This window comes from Hylaeus volcanicus, chromosome 4, assembly GCF_026283585.1.
Source record: "Hylaeus volcanicus isolate JK05 chromosome 4, UHH_iyHylVolc1.0_haploid, whole genome shotgun sequence".
Lineage (NCBI taxonomy): Eukaryota > Metazoa > Arthropoda > Insecta > Hymenoptera > Colletidae > Hylaeus > Hylaeus volcanicus.
The window spans coordinates 22,157,691-22,178,349 of record NC_071979.1 but is presented as its reverse complement, the minus strand read 5'-3'; the positions used below and the strand labels follow the sequence as shown (position 1 = coordinate 22,178,349).

Here is a 20,659-nt window from a genome sequence, read left to right as displayed (position 1 = left end):
TTTCTTAAATATTGTTTTTACGCATTATATTTTCAATTTTTCAATTCAATTCTCTAAGCATACTTCTCCACATATTTTCCATATTCTTATATACAATTCTCTAAACATGTTTTTTCTTTGTATTTCGATTTATTTCCGTAAATACATTACCATTTTCTCGAAATTTGAAAACGCGAGTGTTTCGTTATTCCGTTCGTGCAGTATTTAGAACGTTCCGATGGAGTCTAACTCGGTTTCTTTGAGCTCGTAGGAATAAAAAATTGCCACGCTTTTTCTTCGCTCGGAATGAGAAAAAAAATTCTCGCAGCACGTTTGTCGGGGATCTGGGTCAAGTGAAAGCGTTTGCTTTTATTCCCGATAATAGAGGAATATAAAGGACCCAAACCCTTTGTCGTTATAGGCATTCATAAAGCACTAAGAAGAGAATATTATTTTCTCGATTGTCGTCGGAATCGCTCGAGCGAGCTAAACACAACGGAATGCTTATCGACGTGTAATTAAAAACAATGTTTCCAGCTTCTTTTTGGTATGCATTTCAATTATTCGCTAAATAGCTGGCTTACCGTTAATTATTTGCAAATTCTATACGTCCACTTCGTATTATAAAACGTTTAATCAGATAATTAAATTAAAAAAAACATTGAAAGTTACAACAATGGATGGTCGACGTTTCTTCATGTAAAACGTTTAGTACCTTAGGCATCGGTATGAATAAATTAGTTATATACATATTTTATTAATACTTTTTAAGTTAGAAAAACGTTTAAAACAGATTTAAATCGCTATGTTTCGATATTGCTTCTTGCCACCGTGAAAGTGTGCTTGAATTGCACAACGAGACTGAAGTGTTCAAGCTGATCAACGAGAGATTGAAGAACTGTTCGCGTCTTCGTTTTGTTATCGGATTCTCGGTCACTGTACAACTCCTCCCGAGTCAAATTCCCATTCACCTTAAGTACGTATTCCACGGAAAGGGGAAGCAGCTATTTATCTTTCAAAGTAATTTCGAACCTCTGAATGCTATCCCATAACTTACGAAACAGAAGTCATTTGCGTTGACGCAACACCTCTGGAAATCAAAGGTTTTTTCCATCCTTTTCAGCGATCACCTCAGAGCGTGAATTAAAAATAGGCGAACGTTTTATCCAATTAAACAATGTCTATTAAATCAACGAAGTAAATGTCTCTTTGAACGATCTGTGGCGGTTGTATTGACGTAAAAAAAATGATTAAAACCCTATAAGAGAAGGAAGCAGACACTATGTTAATGCAGGATGTAAAGTAGGTACCATCTCCTCCTATTATAGTGACTCGCAGTCCACCCCTCCTCTCATCTTTTTTAAAGTGTCATCTAATATCCGATCTTTGTGACACCGACCCCTTAGCCACCGCTTGGCATTGATCCACGAGGGTGCATGATCTATGTCAGGATTCCATTCAGCCCTTGATCCACCTATAAATCTTCAGGAATCAAAGTAACCTCAAGACGCCTAGGGTTATTTGCCTCCAAACGTATTCTTGAGAATACGTCGACCCCAGCGGGAAGTACAATTTTAAAATTGCCTCAAAGATCAATCTAAGGATTGTGACAATCTAAGGATAAAAACTTTTGCATAGACGCGTCTCTCTAAGATAAACACAAGTCGCAAAAAAATTGCGAGCTACTCTGAATTTTTATTACTTAATTTAAAAGTACCAGCTGTTAAAAATTCCGGAAGGGACTCAACGATCCCCAGCTTCGCGATTAAATGACACGACACGATTAAGTGACTTCCATGCATATTCATGCAGTCAGTCGTTAGCATAGGGTGCTCCAAGGGCGCGGAAAAGAATTCACGAAACTCGTTCACCCAAGAAAGTGAAAGTTCACTGACGCAGCAAATGGGGCGAAATAATGCAGATGAAAAGTCCAAAGGGTACGAAACCGTGTGTTTCATTCTGGAATATATAATTGGTTCAGAGGGACAAGCACTATTATTGACAAAATTTATTTTTCAAGGTCGCCGTTTCTAAGCTTCCAAGATCATAGACCTTTTTTTAAGTCGTTTATTGAAGCCATTTTGTTTTACATGAACTATCCCCAATAAACACGGCCTAAAGATTGATAATTTAAGTATATATCCTAATGGTCCAAAATTGAACATCTCTATTAAATGTATTATATGTAAATCAGGTGGATTATTGTATTTCGTCTGCGACGAGAGAAAGTGAATCGATTTATCAGGAAAAAGTAATAAAGTATAAGTTACTAAAAAATCCTGACTACTTCGTCGTAGACTGTTTGAACAGGAAAAATCAAAACAGTCGCGTTGCTTACAAATGCTACCGTTGCATTCGTTTAAGGAAGACGTTCGAAGTTAAGTTTGCGCTTTTCGTGCAAACAGTCCTCCACCAAAGTAGCACGCGGCGAATGACAGTGCCGCGAGCATGGTTGCGCGAAGCACGGTTATCTCCTATCATTTTATACGCGCGGTAACATTCTCCGTTTCAAGTTTTCCGGCATGCACAGATGCTTTTTCCGACAACTACACGGAATCCGACAACCGTGAAATTTCCAGCCGATGAAAATTTCAGTTATCGCGCTCATCCCCTGCGCTTTGATGCCACCCCTTCCTCCCACTGCCTTGAAATTCTGGCTAACACATTGTGACGGCGGCTGCGAGCAACCGCTTGGGAAACTGCAGTGGCGAAGTGCTCACTGTTCGTGCGGTTAGTTCGTTGATATCGATCAGAATCTCGCGCGACCAACTGCTTTTTAACCCATCGCGGTCGTAAGCCGGAATATACGTGACAAACCCGCCGACGTTATTTAGAATAGCCATTGGTTTCACGATTACCTTTTATTTATTTTCCTGACTTACTTAACGTCTCTATCTCACAAAAATAGTGCTGGCACATTTTTTGGAAAAGTAACAATCTAGATCGTGGGAAGCATCGATTGATTAATTTTGTTACAATATCTCTCCTAAAATTTCTCTGAGCCTAATTTCCGAAGACGGATATACCTTAGCAGTCAAAGGGTTAAAGGGATTTATTTTCAGAGAAATAAATTTATATATTAAATTTTCTGTTAGACAAAGCTAAACAACAATACGCGAATCTCTTTACAATTTGTACGATGGAAAACTAAATTCGAAAAATTATAAGTGAGATCATTACGCGACGCATGCAGTGGCGATTAAAATGTAACTTCGATTATACTTTTTGATGGGAGGCGAGCAGGATCGTGGTGTACACGCTTGAAGCTCAGGTCACGTGGAAAACGTGGTGATTATTGGAGAAGCGGAAGAGACGATGTGTAATGCTCGAAGAGATTATCGATATCTTTTATCGCTGCGCTGTGATCCCGTAAAATAAAGGCAAAGTGTTCGTCAGATATAAATCCAATACATGCACCTAATTTCACGTCAGTATTTCGAAGTTGTTTGAAATATTAAACATACTTGAAATTATCGAAAAATCTGTACCATAAAATTGCGACTGCACCGAGAATATTTATTTTATAGGAAAATTCCTCCTTTCGGGTCGAACGAAATGTTAATATTTAGGATTCTTTCGGACGATATCGAATGTCTATTATAAATATTCGATACGTGTATCGAAAGTATGTACTTTCGATAGTATCTCTGTTGATTTTTTGTTTGAAAATATTATTACATTAAAAAAGTGCATTTTAAGTTCTAAGCAGCATTTATATGAATATAGTTTTAAAATAATTCTGCAAAAGACAAATATTTTGATGCTCCATCTACGTGTACTTTATTAAATGAATTATGACTTTAAAATTGAAACGGACGGATCGTCCTATTACCTATCTTTTTCCCCCGTTATAGAATCCACCTCATTTCTCGTGGATGTAAAATATGGTGTAATATCGAAAGGTGGAAGATATTTGGAAATCATAACCATTGGCCAGCTCCTGCGGTTAGACGTGAAAATTCCGCTTGGCGAAAATTTCTGTTCCACCTCCATTTTCAACTTTTCTATTCCCCCCGTTCGTGGAAGACTATCGAAAACTGCGACGACAAAGTGAACACGGGACGTGATGTCGGACAGTGAAAATCGACAAGAATTTTTCTCTGAGCTTGCATGTTTCCGTTGCCGGGAAAGGTTCAAATAGTGTTTTCTTTCTCGTGCCAGAATATTGCACTGCAACGTTCCTGAAACTTGTTTTTCGCGTATCATACTCTGTTAATAAAAATTCAGAATTTTAACGTTGGCACGAGAGAACGAAAATAATATTTCCTTCCCTTTATAATGAAACGAAGAACGCAAAGTGAGTCAAACGTGAAACAAGTAAAATATTGCACAATAAACTTAAAATCAAGTCGTTAAAATTGAATAATAAAAATGATTAAATATTTTGTTCTCTATTCTGAGATGTTAGAAGTCAAAGAGAAATAGAGAAATTCACAATATTAAAACATTTCCTTTTCTTGGTATTATACTATTCCTAAGCGTCATCATCTATTTCTAATCAAATCAAATATATTTAAAATAGCCCTCAAAATAATATTCAAATTGCTCAAAGAATAATCTAATTCTTATCATACCCAGTATACTTTTAACTCTAAACAATTTCTTTTTCTGAGTCTCCATGTTTTGAAATTCTTTGAATAGTTCTATCAAGAAACAAACAAGTTTTCTGTGAAATGGTGCTTAAAATCGTCCTCTGTTGCTGCCATCCTAAACAGTTGGCAACGAGTGGTGTTACCAAACGATGCCCGACCCTGAAAACGATTATACGCAAACGGGAATAAAATCTCGTTGTCGCGAAATCGCACGCTCGTAATACGTTTCACGATATGCGGGTATTATACGGCACACGAAATTCAGGAGGCAACGTTCCGAGGGACCGACAGATCTCATCTGAATATTTTACAGGCCGCCGCAATGCCCGAGGTGGCGCGCAGGCCGGAGTGTCGATGCATAAAATTTCGCGTCACATCCTGGGACGTTCTCGAAGAAAATGAGAGCGAACGAGGGAAGCGAGCAAGAGGCAACCAGAAAAGGAAAACCTCGAAGGCGAAAGCAAGAGAGAGGCTGGGAGGGCTGAAAGTGAAAAAGTGAAAAAGTGAGAGGCCACGGGAGAGGAACCGAGCGGAGGCGAAATATATAGCTGCAAAGAACATCACCTAAATGTAACACACCTATTTTGATGAAACTTTGCACAGAGATGGAGCGTTACAAAATATTCGACAGGCCTTGAATATCGAAGAAAATACTTTGTTATTCGTACAGTTATTCGGAGGCTGGTATTTATAGTAAGGGGTGAAAATTGGTTGAATTAATCAGCGTCAGGGGTATACGAGTTAACATACTTCCAGCACACAAAACACAAACCTCCTGAAAATTAGTAAAATTTCCTCGGAAGAGTAAAGTAACTCTGTCCAAGGCGAAACAGACTAGGGAAACAGGGAAGAATGGGAATATGGAAACAAACACTGAAGTCGAAAAAATGGGGTTGGGAGAGAAGACGAGAGGAAAACCAACGTCTCAGGGGTGTCGTATGCGGTTAAAAAGTTGAGAAAGTTCACGATGGAATCTAGTTCAAAACGTGCCCGTTCTCGCAGACGTTCAGCAACGACTCCTCGACGAGCAGTCGGATCGTAAGCGGGAACGCACCACATTTTTGCATAATCTTCGCATTCGTTTTAACGTTGCGGTCGCGTCGACACGCGAGACTATGTTGGAAGAAATCTCAACGTTACCGCGTCGAGAACGCACGCTTCGGTATGTCGCAGGTTTTGGCGCGACGAGTCGCGGTTTCTTGTTGAGCTTGTGACGCGTACCTCGGATCACCGTCGACTGTGGTTTACGATCGTCGACGTTTATGGCAGCGCATGTCAACCTGTGGTGCATCCGGGGAAATCGGGTGTATTCCCTGGAGTCATTCGAAAATGTATTGCGAACTTGCTTGGATGTCAAAACAATCTACAGTTTGGTAGAGAGGACGAGTTCGAACTGATTGAAACTTCTCTTGCAATTAAATTAGAGATATCCTTATGGCAGCATTCGTTTGAGTGATGAATTCTAAGAATAAAAGTATTGCGGTGTACCCAGTCTAGAATTACTATTTGCCGAGATATAGTGAATTGCCGTTAATTGTCACAACGCTGTCCTGACTTCGCGACTCTTAACGACGATTCGCAGTATCTCGGAAAATATTGATTGCAGAGTAAGCATACCATAATGATTTTTCTCTCAGAATTCTATATTCTACCGAATGCTGTCATGAAAAGAATGTGCTAATCCGTTTTTCTTTTCAAACAGTCACCACAGTCACACATACTTCAGGTGGTATCTTACGATCATGCTACAGGTATAACAAGCCCCTTTATTTGAATTACAAGGATATCGCGATTCGACCAGTGCAAATTCGTAGCAAATTAAAACGCGCAGCAAACGTTCTGCTCGCTTCAGACGAATTCAGCTTCGTATCGCCGTAGAATTGTGCCGGGGTAAAACTGTGCCAGCTATTTTATGACAGAAAACTTTCTACTTTATCCTCTGAATTATTTACGCGCAATCTATCGCGCGTGTATGCACAATCAGAGATATACGTGCACACGCTCGAGGGATGTATTTCCGCTGCTGTTGCGCCCGCACTGCGAAATCGTAAAAGATTCATGCCGAGTCCTTTCCGGACAAGGCGCTCAATGCGGTATCTCGTTTACAGAAGATCCGCGAGGAGTACCGTTTTTTTGCCGTCTTAAACGCTTTGTTGGCCTTAACGAGAATAGGAAAAGGAACACTTAAATGTTCCCAGTGAGTAACGACCGCCGCCGCGAACGAACGTTTCAACTTCCGCAAAACTCGTCGTTTCGAATCACCCCTTCCCCGGTCCCAAACAATGCTCCTGGCTCTTTCGAAAGTTTCGGCGCGCCAAGCTTAGCACATTCTACATTCTACGTAACCGTCGCGGAATCGAGCTTGCAGAATAGCCGAAAACCGGGATGATCCCCTTTCTCGCGTGGTATGTCGGATATTCGCCTGATGGGATATAGTTCTAACGAGTTACCCTACAGTTTTATCAATCGTAACGTAGGTGCTGGGTAGCGAGTTTGGAAGTGAAAAACATTAAGTGGTGATTCTAACGACCTGGGTTATGGTAGAAGCTTTCTAGACTCTGCGTTGACCACTTATTGATCAGAGTGTACTTCTATCACTTATACCTAGTAATTTAATCTGCCTAACTAATAATTTGGTTACCCCCTCTATGGCACAGGAGATTCAAGTTTTCGAAGAGCTTAAGGTGACAAGTTATTGCCAATTAAGGGAGTAATTAAACCACTTTGGCTCTCATAATTTCACGCCAAAGGAAGGTTAGATAATAAGGCGAGTTATTTTCTTCCTCCAGGTCGTAAAGTCGACGATTCTTCTAAACCCAGATTGTGGAATAGAATTTTATTAGTCTAATAAAGCGGTTCCTATGGAGAAGGTCCTCGTTGCATAGTATAAAGAGCTTTATGTCGCTACATCTTTCTCCTTCATCAGAGAAACGAGACAACTTCGGAAGGTACAAACACGTTACTTTAGTTGGCGCGCATAACAGTGTATTCTTTTCTTATTGGTGTTGTTATGGTCGCAATCTTCTTTACACGGCGATTGCACACCATTGCAGACGCTTAACGATAACTTCCAAACGATAAACATGTTTCAGTGGGTTTTCTAATGTAACCTAGGTATCTTAAAAGATTCTTTTACTCTTAAAAGAGGTAACCTTCAGGAACGAGTCAGATTTAATCCCAGCAGCGTTTAACCAAATTAAAACGATTTTCAACGAACACTCGTTATAACACCCCGATCGGTAATTACATTGATAATTCTAATTATCGAGTCGTTCGAGCCAGGCTCGCCCACGTCGACGCCCCGTTGCAAATTTAATCACGCTCGCCGGGGCCAAACATTTCGGACGTAATGAAAATGAGAAATAATTTACCTGGCCGCCAAACGGTTCTGCAATTTATCTGGAAAGTTCCTTCGGAAAAGAATCCAACGGTGTGCTGACGGAAATTGCATTGCCGGAAGCGGTACGAAACTCTTTCATAACCGCGCAGGGCGCAGGGAGAAATCACTTTTGCTGAAACCGAACTGGCCTCGCGAAGATCTGAAAATTAAATTTACTCCGTTGCTCCTTGGACTGGAAATCTTTCCCCAGATACGTATAACGTTCCGATGCCGTCCACCGGCCGGGCTTCGAGGTATATTCAACGCTCTGCGAGAAAGTCTACAATAAAATTACCGAGAAGCCACGGATATTCGATTTCTTTTTACCGGAAGTAGCTACCCCAAAGAGAATAGAATGTCGCGAGCTGCCTTATGACGGGGGCTATGAGAATTTCACGCTGGTCGTGGACGAGATTTAAACGTTTGAAGGAATATTGGTAAGAAATCTAATTTTGCGACTGTGAAATCAGTGTGACGACGATGCTTTGTTTTTAAAGTGAAACTTTTTAGCGTTTGTCAACTCCTTCAGACCTGACGTCTACAATTGAGGATACAACATTTACTACTACGACAAACTATCGTGTAGGACGAATGCCTTTACTTGTCCACATGAAGAAAGATCAGTTTTGCTCGAAAACTACAATATTAAGATTTTTTTAATCACTTTTTTCATGCTGATTTTAGTCAAAGTTAACCCTAAAAATTAAATTACATTAGTACGAGAAAAAAAAATAATTCAAGTTTGAAAGGGTTAAAGTAAATTTGACCAAGTGGATGGAGCACGTGATCAACCTCAATCATGTTAGATCAGACTACCTCTGAATCAATCGGAGACCATTAATCACCAAATATTCGTAACGAGGAGTCGAAGAACAAAAAATTTGTTTCCTCCTGTCCTAACAAGAAATAGGAGATTCGAATCTTTTCGCAGTGACCTTGGTATCCTAATTAGAAGTTTGCGAGGAGCAATCAGCTTCCCAGCTATTAAACCTCCGATTTTCAGGTGCTCTCGACTCGCGGCCTGCAATTTACCTTCGAACGCGTGCCTCTGTGTGCATATGAGGTTAATTCCTCGCCACAGCTGAATTTATACATATTCCAAAGTTGACTCGGTGCTTAGGTGTGCGGGAGCACACTTTTCTTGCAATCTACAACGTACCACCGGGTGCTCGACCACATCAAGCGTCCTACACACGTACGACCTTCATGTGAAGTGTACGACGTGTACCGTGTCGTATGTGCATTCGAGTGGTTGAAAGCGGAGCAAAGAAGTGGAAACGCAACTGAGGGACGATGCGTTTAATTTTCGGACTACACTAGTCCACGCCAGACCTCTGTCATCTCAGACAAAAATTACTTTCACACAAAAGGATTTCGAAGAATATATTACATAAAATAATATAATTACATTAACATTTCAATATTAATTTCATCATCGTAACCATTATTCTTAATAAAAATATCATCTTAGATACCCATCAAAATTTTTTTTTAACTGAAGACACTAACGGTTACAATAATACTGAGATCAATTGTCTGTTTATATTATCTTAAGAAAGTAATTATTTTGCTCTGAAACATTCTAAATTGTACATCGGACCTAAAGCGGTCACTACACATTTTAAACGAGTTCCGTCTCCACACTATTCTTTCATTTCTACCCCCTACCGTCGGGCACATAAATTATTCTCCAATGTTTAATAGCTCCCAGCATGCAAGACGAAACTTTTCTTTTTCTCACACTTACCACTCACACTCTGTTAACAATTCCGACCACACGGAGCGGAGTTCCTTTCCGCTGTTTTTCCGACCTTGACTTCCGTCTCCCGCTGAGCCAAGGGGTAGTTTTATAGTAGAGTATACGACGCCGGATGCCCGCCATTAAATGCCCCGCGCACGTACGACCTTCGTGTAGAGATATTCTCCAGGTTCTGCTGTACATTCTTGCACGCGATGTTAATACGACTGCGAGACACTTTCAACCCGAAGCACAGCTGTGGCTTACATCTTGTAAATTAGTTTCTTACCTGTTCATGTCTATTATTATACCTATCGTATATCTATCATTGCGAATACATACATAAATATATTTATTTCACCCTGAATGTAACTGAATTTATATTTATTTTATTTTTCTGTCTCTTTTTGACAGACACAATTTATTTGGTACAAGCACTTAATCTTTTGTTCTCGCAACTCTGTTTAATTCAAAGCAACGCCGTCAGCAACGTCTGTATTCGTTCAAAAAGTGTCCCATTGGGCGTGATTGGCATACACGCGATCGCAGATTCGGCAACTAGATCCCTTCGGACATTTACCTGTTGACGCGTCATTATGTTACAGCCTGATTACGTCAGTCAGGCGTCCGCGTAGCAGATAATCGCCATTTGTCAAGATAAGTAGCTGCGGTCTGTCATACAGAGCCGAACACAGCCGCAAGCTCCTTGCACCCCTTTCCTTATTGCCTTCCGATTATGTAATTATCGAGGATATCGCCGCTATATTATGGAGTAACATTCCACGGTGGAATCTATCGCCACAATCCACCCATCAATCCTTGTTCCCGATGATCTAGTCGGTTTGCTACTTGTCAGATCTTTATAGAAGAGATATACGAAGAATGTCATTCAGGGAAAACGTATATATATTTATGGACAAATATTTGTTATTATATGTAATCTTGTAACAGTGTAAAAACCATGAAACTTGCATAGGGAACATAAATCCGTATAAATACTTTCATGTTCACGTTGCTACAAAAGATAATCATCGACTGTTTTGAAAAGTAATATTTAAAGGTATTTTTAAGCATGTGGAATCTCATGAGAATATAATGTTTGTTATTAATTCTTTGAAATGCTCGAGCGATAGATCATTTTTCCAGAACAATTTGCGGCGCAATTGGAATTCTGATTATATCGGGTGTGTTTCCACGCCGCCCTGCCATTTTTCTGGCCTTCCGGTGTTCGATTTCATTCTAAATTACATGGGATCCGTTTCAGGAAAACATAATTCCGAGCGCTGTATGGGCGCGATTCAAAATAATATCCTCGATGGGTGTTTTGTTTCAAATGTTTTGCTTTTAGCGCGTACATACTTCATGGGCGAATATCGTTGGAATTCGCGCCATCAGTGGGAATGGTATCGCTACAACGTCGGCTTTAAAAGGAAACGAGATTTGCGACGAGTTAATCGATAAGTAAGCCTCTGGTACGCTTATAACCAAGTCTGATTAAACATTTTTTGGACCATTAATTTCATTTTGATTCAAAGCAAGGAAGAGAACACAGTATAAATAGAGAAAATTGGATGGAAATTAGATTAAAATTACTAATACGGATGTCTTAGTGTCCACGTATACCGCGTTTCGGAGAAATTGAGCTTTCAGAGGCTGGCTCTCGAAACGTTGGATTTTAGGGATTCGTATGGCTTACCATAACGTTTCGAATTTCCGTAATTGCAGGGGCATGGGAATTAGAAAGACCTGGCTGTCGGTATTCCAGTCCAAACGAGCTCCAACTTTCGAACACGGGTCCGGAGAATTTCGAAATTTCAACTCATGCGTGAATGCAAAGTGTCGCAAACAATTGAAACGCTCAAGCCATAGTTAATTTCGCTCAATTACACGAGATACTAGGAATACTCAGCTGTTTACAAGTACCTTGCTGCTGAATTCCTGTAATAATGGCGAAATTGTTTCGAAACTACCTGTATTCGTTTGATCAAATCTGTTCACGAGTCTGAATATTTTTGTTCAAATTAATTCTGTTGGAGGAAAACATGTATAAACACGCTAGAATCATCGTATTCATTTTCCAGATCTCGTATGTATGTTGTCGTTGAAGAACAGTCATAGGCCACCTCGAACCTTCTAACTTTTTCCTGTAATATATTTTGGTGTCTACGATAGTTTAGGCATTATTCCTCTGTAACAGTTTACCTGTCTCAGCCTGTGTAAATATTGGTTACCATGCCCTCGCACTGCATATTGAATATGAAAAGCACCAGAGCAGACAAAGAATATAATTCCTCCGAGCTTTCCAACGTTCGATACATTCTATTTTCCGAAACAAGAAAAAGAACTCGGCGATTCATAAAACAGTTTGTGACAAGCATCGGATGACAAATGCACCGTCTAGAAGTTGCCATGTGCCCCGTGTCGCGAGCGCACGTTTTCACGCTAAAACGTCACCGAGTATATTTACTTCTCTACTTTCCCGGGCATTTTTTCTGCATAAATTTACATCGAAGTCAAAAATGCAATATCCCCGTGACTCGTCTCCATTTAATCTGTCCGCGGAGCATTAAAAGTTTCCTGAAAAATTGCGCGACGAAACAAGATACGAGACTTCGAGCAGGGGGAAAACGTATGGAAGCCAGCTAACCATTTATCACCTCTTTCTGTTCCAGGGCTGTTCGAGACGGACGGTGTGCTGATTCCTGGCACGATGTGCGACCTCGAGTTTGTCAGTTCACAGTCAACACCGCAGTACGGACGATTCTACTCGCCACGGTACCCGTCCTCCTACCCAAAGAACATCCGGTGCTCGTACCTCTTCCGGGCAAGGTAACTAGGCTGACCTACTATCAAGCTCGCAAACTGATCCCGACATAATCCATATATAATGCTTCTCGAGGCCAATCTCGAGTCGCGCCATATATCTAACGTCCTCGCGCGTTTAACGGCTCCAATCCGTAATCTGGTTGCCAGTTAATTAACACCTGAGCCGCGGTATCTTCGTCCTCGCGGCTTCGATAAAGATCCGGATCGGTCTGCCACCTGGGAGTATCGTTTAGTGATCGTATGAACGTGTAAGTACGATCGTCAGTACGATCACTGAAGACGTATTCAAATGGAACATGTGCTTGTAGGCCGTATAGAGTAATTAGAATATTCAAAGTAATCGTGTAATCGGGATGACTTAGGCAAAAAGACGGTTTTCGTTTAAATTAGGCTTTACAGGAGGTATTAATGTTGGCGACCCGCGAAGTAGTGGTTTGTACATGGTTCGATAAGGTAGAGTACTCTATCGGCAAGGGTTGGTAACGTAGAGCACTCGGTCGATGCGGTAGGAGGCTACGCTGGTAATATAGAACACTCCGTTGGTAAATTCTGCCACAAAGAAGGGTTCTACATTATCAAGCAACACCATCAGAGTTCAGAAAGAATAGTAGATCATTTTTAAACTCATTTTTAAACTCCTCAACAAATTAAGCATTTTGATAGTAACACAGAGTGAGTTTTCTAAAAATTAATTTAATCACAGGATGGCCTAATTTGTTTGGTATCCCAGCATAATTTTCCGAGGATGCATTTGGAACTCTGATTTAGCATCGAATAATATCCAATCCGGCTTGATATTGAATCCTCTCGAAATGGACGTTCCCCGTTCGCGTAATTCTGTTACAACGACCGACAGCTCTCTCTTGTCGGCCAGAAATTTTCCGGTTTCCTGACCGGCGTAACTTTCCTTGCTTCTCATCTCCGCTCCTTGTTACGCGGACTGTCGAAAGTTTATGCCGGCTGCGTAGAGCGTTTTCGGTATAACCGGATAAAAGGCCGGACAGAGGGCGAAAAAGGGACGAGTTGTTGGCGCGGGAACGCAGGAAGTGCTGGTATTCTTGCGGCCGGATCTGTGAAATAACTGCGCGACTCTGTACTTGGAAAGAGACGCTGATAGATGACGTTCGCGCGCCATGTGGCTGGCAGAAGAACGAAAAAGAAATGGGTTGGAATTGTTCAACTTCGCGTACAGTGCTAGAACTCCGTGATTTAAGAATTTTTGTCGAGGAAAATGTAATTTGTTGTGACGACAGTTTGCTAACTTGCGCTGGAAATTGAGAATAATCTTGTTGTAAATTGATCACTTTCCTGCTTTTTTTTTTCAATTTATGTCATCGATTCGAACCAAATAAAATTTCCGTGTACCGCATTTTTACGTTTACTGTTCGCTTCGAGGTCAGACACGCCTGACCTGCGGGGTTGGTCGGCAATCACCCGAAACGATGGTCGATTCCGCAATTTCAGAATGTCGTTCGTACGCAGTGAATTTAATCGTGGCTCCGAGCCAGTATGCAGATATGATTTCCGTAGTATTGTGGCTTCCGCTTAATTGCAGTAATTGTATCAAAGTAGCGTTTGCAGTTCGGTATGCCTAACAGTGACATCAAGGATACAACGCTCCGCGCATACCTATAAAGCTGACGGATGCGCGGGTATACGCGTGCACAATCCGTTCGGCTTGTATTCATGGCTGTCACTGCATTACCGCCACAAATTACATTCGGATACTCGTTACGCTGCTAATCGACGACACTGTAGCCTCGGTCGAGGAGACTCGATTTTTACACAAATGTTAAAGTCAGATCAAGTTTCGCGAATTTCTTATACGAAAACGGTATAATATAAGAAGCTGAAATTTTAAGGGAGCACACTCTGGAGCATGTCACGCAAAATTTGTATTGACTTGTATTGCAAAATGGCGTTGCGTTACATTTTTCTCGTAGCAGGTGATTGTTAAAAATAATGGTAAATTTCTGTATCTTTTCCGATTTATTTTGCTGTCAGATAAAAAAAACATTGCTTCGACAGAAATTATCTGATAACTAAATAATTCTGGAAAGATGCAGAAATTCAATATTATTTTTAACAACCACCTACAATTACGATAGGTGAAGGCCACAGGGATGAAAATATTCAAAAGGGGGCCACATACCAAGGGTAGTTTAGAAACTCTGAGTGATAGACTGTTGAAGACGGAGTTTGTGGAAAGTCAAGTCTTGCGTGACGCCCAGTACGAAAGTTTCATTTTTTTCTGCATGTTTCTGAAGTCTGTTCATCTTGCCGTGATGTTCGCATTGTGGAGTGAACTTCAAGAAAGAAGGCAATACGTTTTTATTACAGAATGATGTATCGCTTAACTTTACGTGACCAACAATGGATGCGAACTCCTTTGCATAGTATGTAAGAGAGTACTAATAAGCAGCCATGCATTTTTCTTTACGTTATACATAATAAATTGAAATTATCCATTTGGCTCTTAATTTTGTTTTGCAGGATTTTTTAGCGAAATAAAATACTCCCTTCCACGGTTATTGGAGAGATAAATTAAACGAAGAGCGTACAGAGTACATATTGAAACGAGCAATTCGTTTGCACCTTCTTTTATTTTCACTGAGGCTATTAGTATCGCAAATAAAATACATTAAATGTCAATAACAAATATTTTAAGCATATATATCTTATTCCAGATTAAAGGAGAGGATTCGCTTAGTCTTCGAGGAGATCTCTCTACAGAAAGGAGACTTAAGGTGAGTGTTACGTCAAATCTATATTATATCTCTATACTAAAACAAAATACAATCGATTTCCTGTGGGAAACGAAATAGGGAATGTATTCGGTTCACAGAAAGCTTATCGTTATTTTCATTCTATATCGAAAACGTTGCAATCCCATTGCCGTCACTTTTATTTCAGTGAAACGAACCGTAGCCCCACCGCTCAGTCGTCCCCCACATTTGGAAACGGATTGATTCGCAAAAGCAACGTATCTCTAAGGGAAAGTTTGCTTGTACACCTCCTCGTCCCCATATTCCAGATAGAAATTGAGTTCGAAAAGTTTTCTAGGAGACAGCGAGAGGAAGCGAAGATGGCTAGGGAGTCGAGAGTGGGGATCAAAGTCGTGAGCTGGGCGAAGTATGGCCCGATCCGTCTTGACACCGTAAAGAAAGCACCATTAAACGAACTACCAGTCGAGGACCGTCGACTTATAACTTGGAAAACGGTTCGCTTTTACGTCGTGTCAAAAGACACGTCTAACAAAATGTACCGGGACGCGTCGAGTAACACGTCGGCGAATGGTTCATGAAATTTCTTCCGACTTCGGGACGCATGCGAACTCGTTGAACTTTCTGCTCCGATAAACCCAGAGTGGGAAGGTCGTTGAACTTCAAAATGAAAACGCGAGTGAGCGTTAAAAACTTTGAAACATGCTTGTTCACACGCAACAACACGAGATCCTGGTGGGATTACTGATACGGGAAGGAGTTGTATCGGGATGAGGTGTAATTAAGGGGTTGTAAGGTGTTGGTATTTTGGTAGTGTCTAGGTCCGAAACTTCATTGTGAATCTCTTCAGGTATAAGAAAGAGCTACTGTCTTTTCTTAACAGTTTCGAGGCAACTTTATAGATTTTTTTTTACTGTTTAAATACTTGACTTTCTATTTCACAGATGAAATTCGTGAAAGATAAAACGCGTTGGGCTTCTTGGTCGAGCGAGTGTCACTTAGGAAAGAGGAAATTGAATTTTACTAATTGAAGAGGGTTTAAAATAATTGTTTCTTTCCCTTAATCGAGTTCTATTATTTTAGATCACCCTTTCTACTACTTTCTAAAATATCGCCTTCCGTGCGGTGTCCACTGCATCGGTGTTTTCCTAAGTAGAGGGCGCCAGCTCTAGGGAAAGCTAGCAATTCAAGGAAACCATGAAAAACGAATTTTAATTCACATTTAATTTCCCACGGAACGTCGCAATTTAATATCTGTAGGGGTATAAATTTCCTGTATTATTTTAAATATATTCTGGATCTCATTTAATACTCCTAACTTTTAATTCAAGAAAATTATACAAATATATATTGCTGAATTTTTGCAATATGAAAATTTGACTAATTATTCTATAACAGCAATCTAAATATCTCGAGTTAAAAATAACCTGTTGCCTAGGCAAATTTGCTGGCCAACTGGGTCTTCGTTATTTCCTTCAGCAAATTTGCCCTGCAACAGGTGTGGTGGGGATAGCCTAGTGACCTTGAGCAGTCAATTGATTTTATTCCAACTTCAATAAGAAATTTTCACATCTACTCTACGAGAACGATTACATATACGAATCAAACTATCTCTTCATTTCATTATTATATTATTATTTCTTCGACATAATAGTTACTCAGTTTTAAGAAAAATGCTCATGAATATTAATATCATATCTCTCTTGGAAGAAAAAAACAAAAATAAATCATTCGGTACAAGAATTTTTCTATCCTCTCATGCACGTTCCACCGACCAACCGTGTTCACTATTTCATATTATCGAGCTCTGTTTCGTATGCAAACACAACACGAATCAAAATACGTTCGCCCGGCATGAAACAACGCGATCGTTTCCTTCCTGACAATTTAATTACGAGCACTGCGGTGGGTTATCCATGAAAGTTTTATACGTGCCACTTTCCACGAGTAGCTGATAAATTATCAAAAGACCGTTGCCCTCCCTCGCATGAAAAAGCCACGGTTGCGTTAGTCGTGCCCCTCGTGCTTCTATTACGCTAATTGTGAATTACGACGCCTGTCGGTTATTAACGTTTACGAGTTAACGAGGCACGATAACGAGTAAGCAAGATCGCGGGACGAAACTTTTCTATTTAAAAGTTTTCTGAACCCCGACATTGTATTCGCTGTAGTTCGACGGCACGTCAACCTCTGCGGGGCAGGGGTCGGACGGGGTGAGGTTTTAGGTGGATTAAACACGCAATGGAGATTTGCGTGCGCGATAAACTTCCCTGGATTAATATTTTTCCGTTCGATCGTTTGTTTAAACTTTAATAGGATCTAAACAAGGTGGAAGTAAAGAGCCGTAAAGTTGCCCGCAACGTCGCCTCGCGGGCGCAATCAAAGGGGCATTTTAAGCTTCCAAGATGGAATTATAAAGAAGCTATTATAAATGCAAGTTTGCGTTGAGCTGAAAAGATTTTTAATGTAATTGTAGCTTGGAAGTTTCCAAGCGTAGACTATTTTAGGAACAAATTTGATAATCATTTCGTAACCTAGATAAGGGACACAACCAAACAAAAGTTTACAACACTGCCTTTAAAAGAGACGTGGTTGGTATTCTAAAAAACACTTCAAGTAAAAGCCAGTACTTTTATCTGAAGTTCAAAGGCGCGAGGGAAGCGAACCACTCGCCTCTATCCTGACAGGAAACGACGCTTCCCGTTAGGAAAACCTTTACCGTGAAGCAGCAGGATCATCTTAGCTCGCGACTCCGTCGCCGTCGATTCGAATTCAAGGTTTCGAAAGCCAGGAGAGGTCAACGGAGGAATGAAATTAAGGAAGCTCGATACCGAATTAGGACGGAGTTTGAGGATTTATCAAGGATTAACTCCTGCACGTTGCAGCTGGAAGTCTCTGGGCACCTCTTGTTTCCCAAGTCGACCCCCCTCTCCCTATCACCATTCTCGGCTCTAAGTCTTCTCGCAGAGAGGAACTTTATGTGGGTTAAGTAGAGTCATGATCCGTACCACGCTCAAAGGATTTAGGGGTCAGGTATAGTCGGCACTATAGGTTTTAAAAAAAGAGAGAATTTCCCGTGGAAGTACGTTCCTCGTCACTTTAAGTGCCTATTGTGGGGAGGTTAATAACGACTGATGGTGGAGGCACCGTGTTAAATTCGGACGCTCTAACTGCTGCTATTAATTCTCAAAGAAAAAGTAGCATAGTGGAATATTCGATAAACCTTGCGCGGAACTGGGCTAGGGAAGGTGGTTCCGTTTTTTACAACGGGTTTTAATCGAATATTTTAAGGAATTGACGTTTGAAATATTTTACAGGTATATATTTTATTCGATGACTTAAAATGCACCGAATATAAAATTTGAATGCGATTTATAAATGCGTAACCTAAATGGTGGAGGCAGAAATTACACCACCTTGAAAATATCGATATATCTGATTAAACATCCTTATAGAAAAATTTGTCGAATGACATCGAACCGAGAAAATGTAAAAGTTTAATTATGACATTAGATAGAGCAGAGTTATGGCATACTCTATCCGTAAACCAAACACTCCTACATCAGCAGATTCTAGGGATGATATCCACTAATGGAAGTTTGAAAGATGAGAGAATTTCTGATAACCTGCTTAAAGGTAGCATGGCAGAGCCCACAGTATTACGCGCGACAGATTTATGCTCGTAATATCGAGGGCATTAGACGTTTGACATATTGGCGATCGTGAGGTTTGAAGAAGCGTAAGATTTACCTCAGATTCATGGTCCGATGATGTTCTTACACGCATCAAAATACGGAGTGCCGCAAAGGTTAAAATAAAAATATATAATAGAGAAATTATTCGGAGAGGAATTATAAATATATTGCTCACATGTCGAATCAATAGAAATTAATATACTCGGTTTTCGATGATTTTTCTCTCGCCAAAGGAAAAATACGAAACAATTCTGAGAATAAGTAACGCCACACATCTGTTCAACTTCGAATAAATGACACAATCGTCCGAGACGTTTTCCTCTTGGAGAAGTAAAGTTTTTCACCGCCTTAGGATACAATTGGCCAAGTTCCACTTACCCGGAGAGCCACTGCTGGCCGATCTCGTACATCGAACAAATGTATGGCTCGCATTATCGCTGCTCCACGAGAACCCTGGTTAGACAGCGCGAGCAAGGGAAGGCAAAGACTAAGAGTACGGATATGTCAGGGGAAACGACGGGGGCGGAGATGTACCGAAGAATACTGGACCATTCCTACTCTCGCGGGATTTCTCTCGCGATTGTTCGTCAGCTGCCAGAGTCAGTTTTAGGTGGCTTTATATCAAAGTTCCCACGGCATAGACGATGACGTCAATGTCGACGACCGCCGGTGACGTCGTTCAACTTCGGCGACGACATTATTACCGGTTCTGGCAAACATTTGAACGAGTCTGTTTGATCAGTTTAGTCGTTCATTTGAGTGCGTGCCCTTTCCCTTTGCATGATTTGGCAAACATTTAGCATTCCTTCCATGGATGAAATTCACTTCCATGGTGCAATGTAATGGAGCACGGTACATGAACATTTGTTTAGTATTGTTTCTTTTTGTATCATTTTTTCCGCCTGCTACAAAATGTTTCTTGACGTAAATAATTTTTTGCTGACAATTTCAATGATTCACAAGAAGGTATAGAGAAGCTCGTCCACATTTGAAATGTTTATTGACATAATTTTCCACGATGTCGTTCAATAGCACCATCAATTCCCCTCTTTTAGGAATGTGAGAGTTTTCCATCTTCTCTAGAATGAAAACGAAGCTCGATGGGTGGAGATTTAGCACAGTTAAAGAGATTTAGGAAGAAACGTGGATTGTGCTGAACAGCGGTAAGAAAAGGGACGCTCAGAAGGCGTTTCGACATTAGCAGAATCACTGGGAACGTTGCATCAACTCCCAAGGAGATTACTCCAAAGGGAATGGTAGCCACTAAAATCTCACATTAGTCTGTCACTTTTTATGGTGCTGTAAAATCACTTTTCACTGTAAATTTGTACACAAATTTTGTAAACGAAGAGACTTATTTAATTTAGACAGGTTTCGTTAATAGACATATATGGGACTGACTGTACATTATACACCAAAAGTTTGTACGCCAAACCTGAGTGATCATTAATCTGACTCTATATCAGTCTTTTAAAGACCCTGAACCCGATATTTTCCAATCTTGTGTACTCTAAAAAACTACCCCTGTGTGATACCACAATTTTGCGAAGCCATCGTGGAACGTGGAATAAGAATCTTCTTTTGTATACAGGCAACCTAGAACAACCCCTGTTTCGCGCAACAAATTTTCACGTAAACTGCCAGGACCGTTTACGGGTTGACGTTTTACAACCACGCCACGGAGCGACGGAGGGAAAATTGCATGCACTTGTTGGACGTTTCAGGCG

The 20,659-nt window shown here is 40.6% G+C and overlaps 1 protein-coding gene across 1 annotated transcript in view; it reads left to right on the top strand.

The window, feature by feature from the left end:
• LOC128875329 (suppressor of lurcher protein 1) overlaps positions 1–20,659 on the top strand; it is a 469,960-nt gene that overhangs the window by 190,006 nt on the left and 259,295 nt on the right. Inside the window, exons 5-6 of the mRNA XM_054120827.1 lie at positions 12,361–12,517; positions 15,202–15,261. Of these exons, the coding sequence (XP_053976802.1) occupies positions 12,361–12,517; positions 15,202–15,261 (217 nt within the window). The remainder of the gene's footprint in view (positions 1–12,360; positions 12,518–15,201; positions 15,262–20,659) is intronic.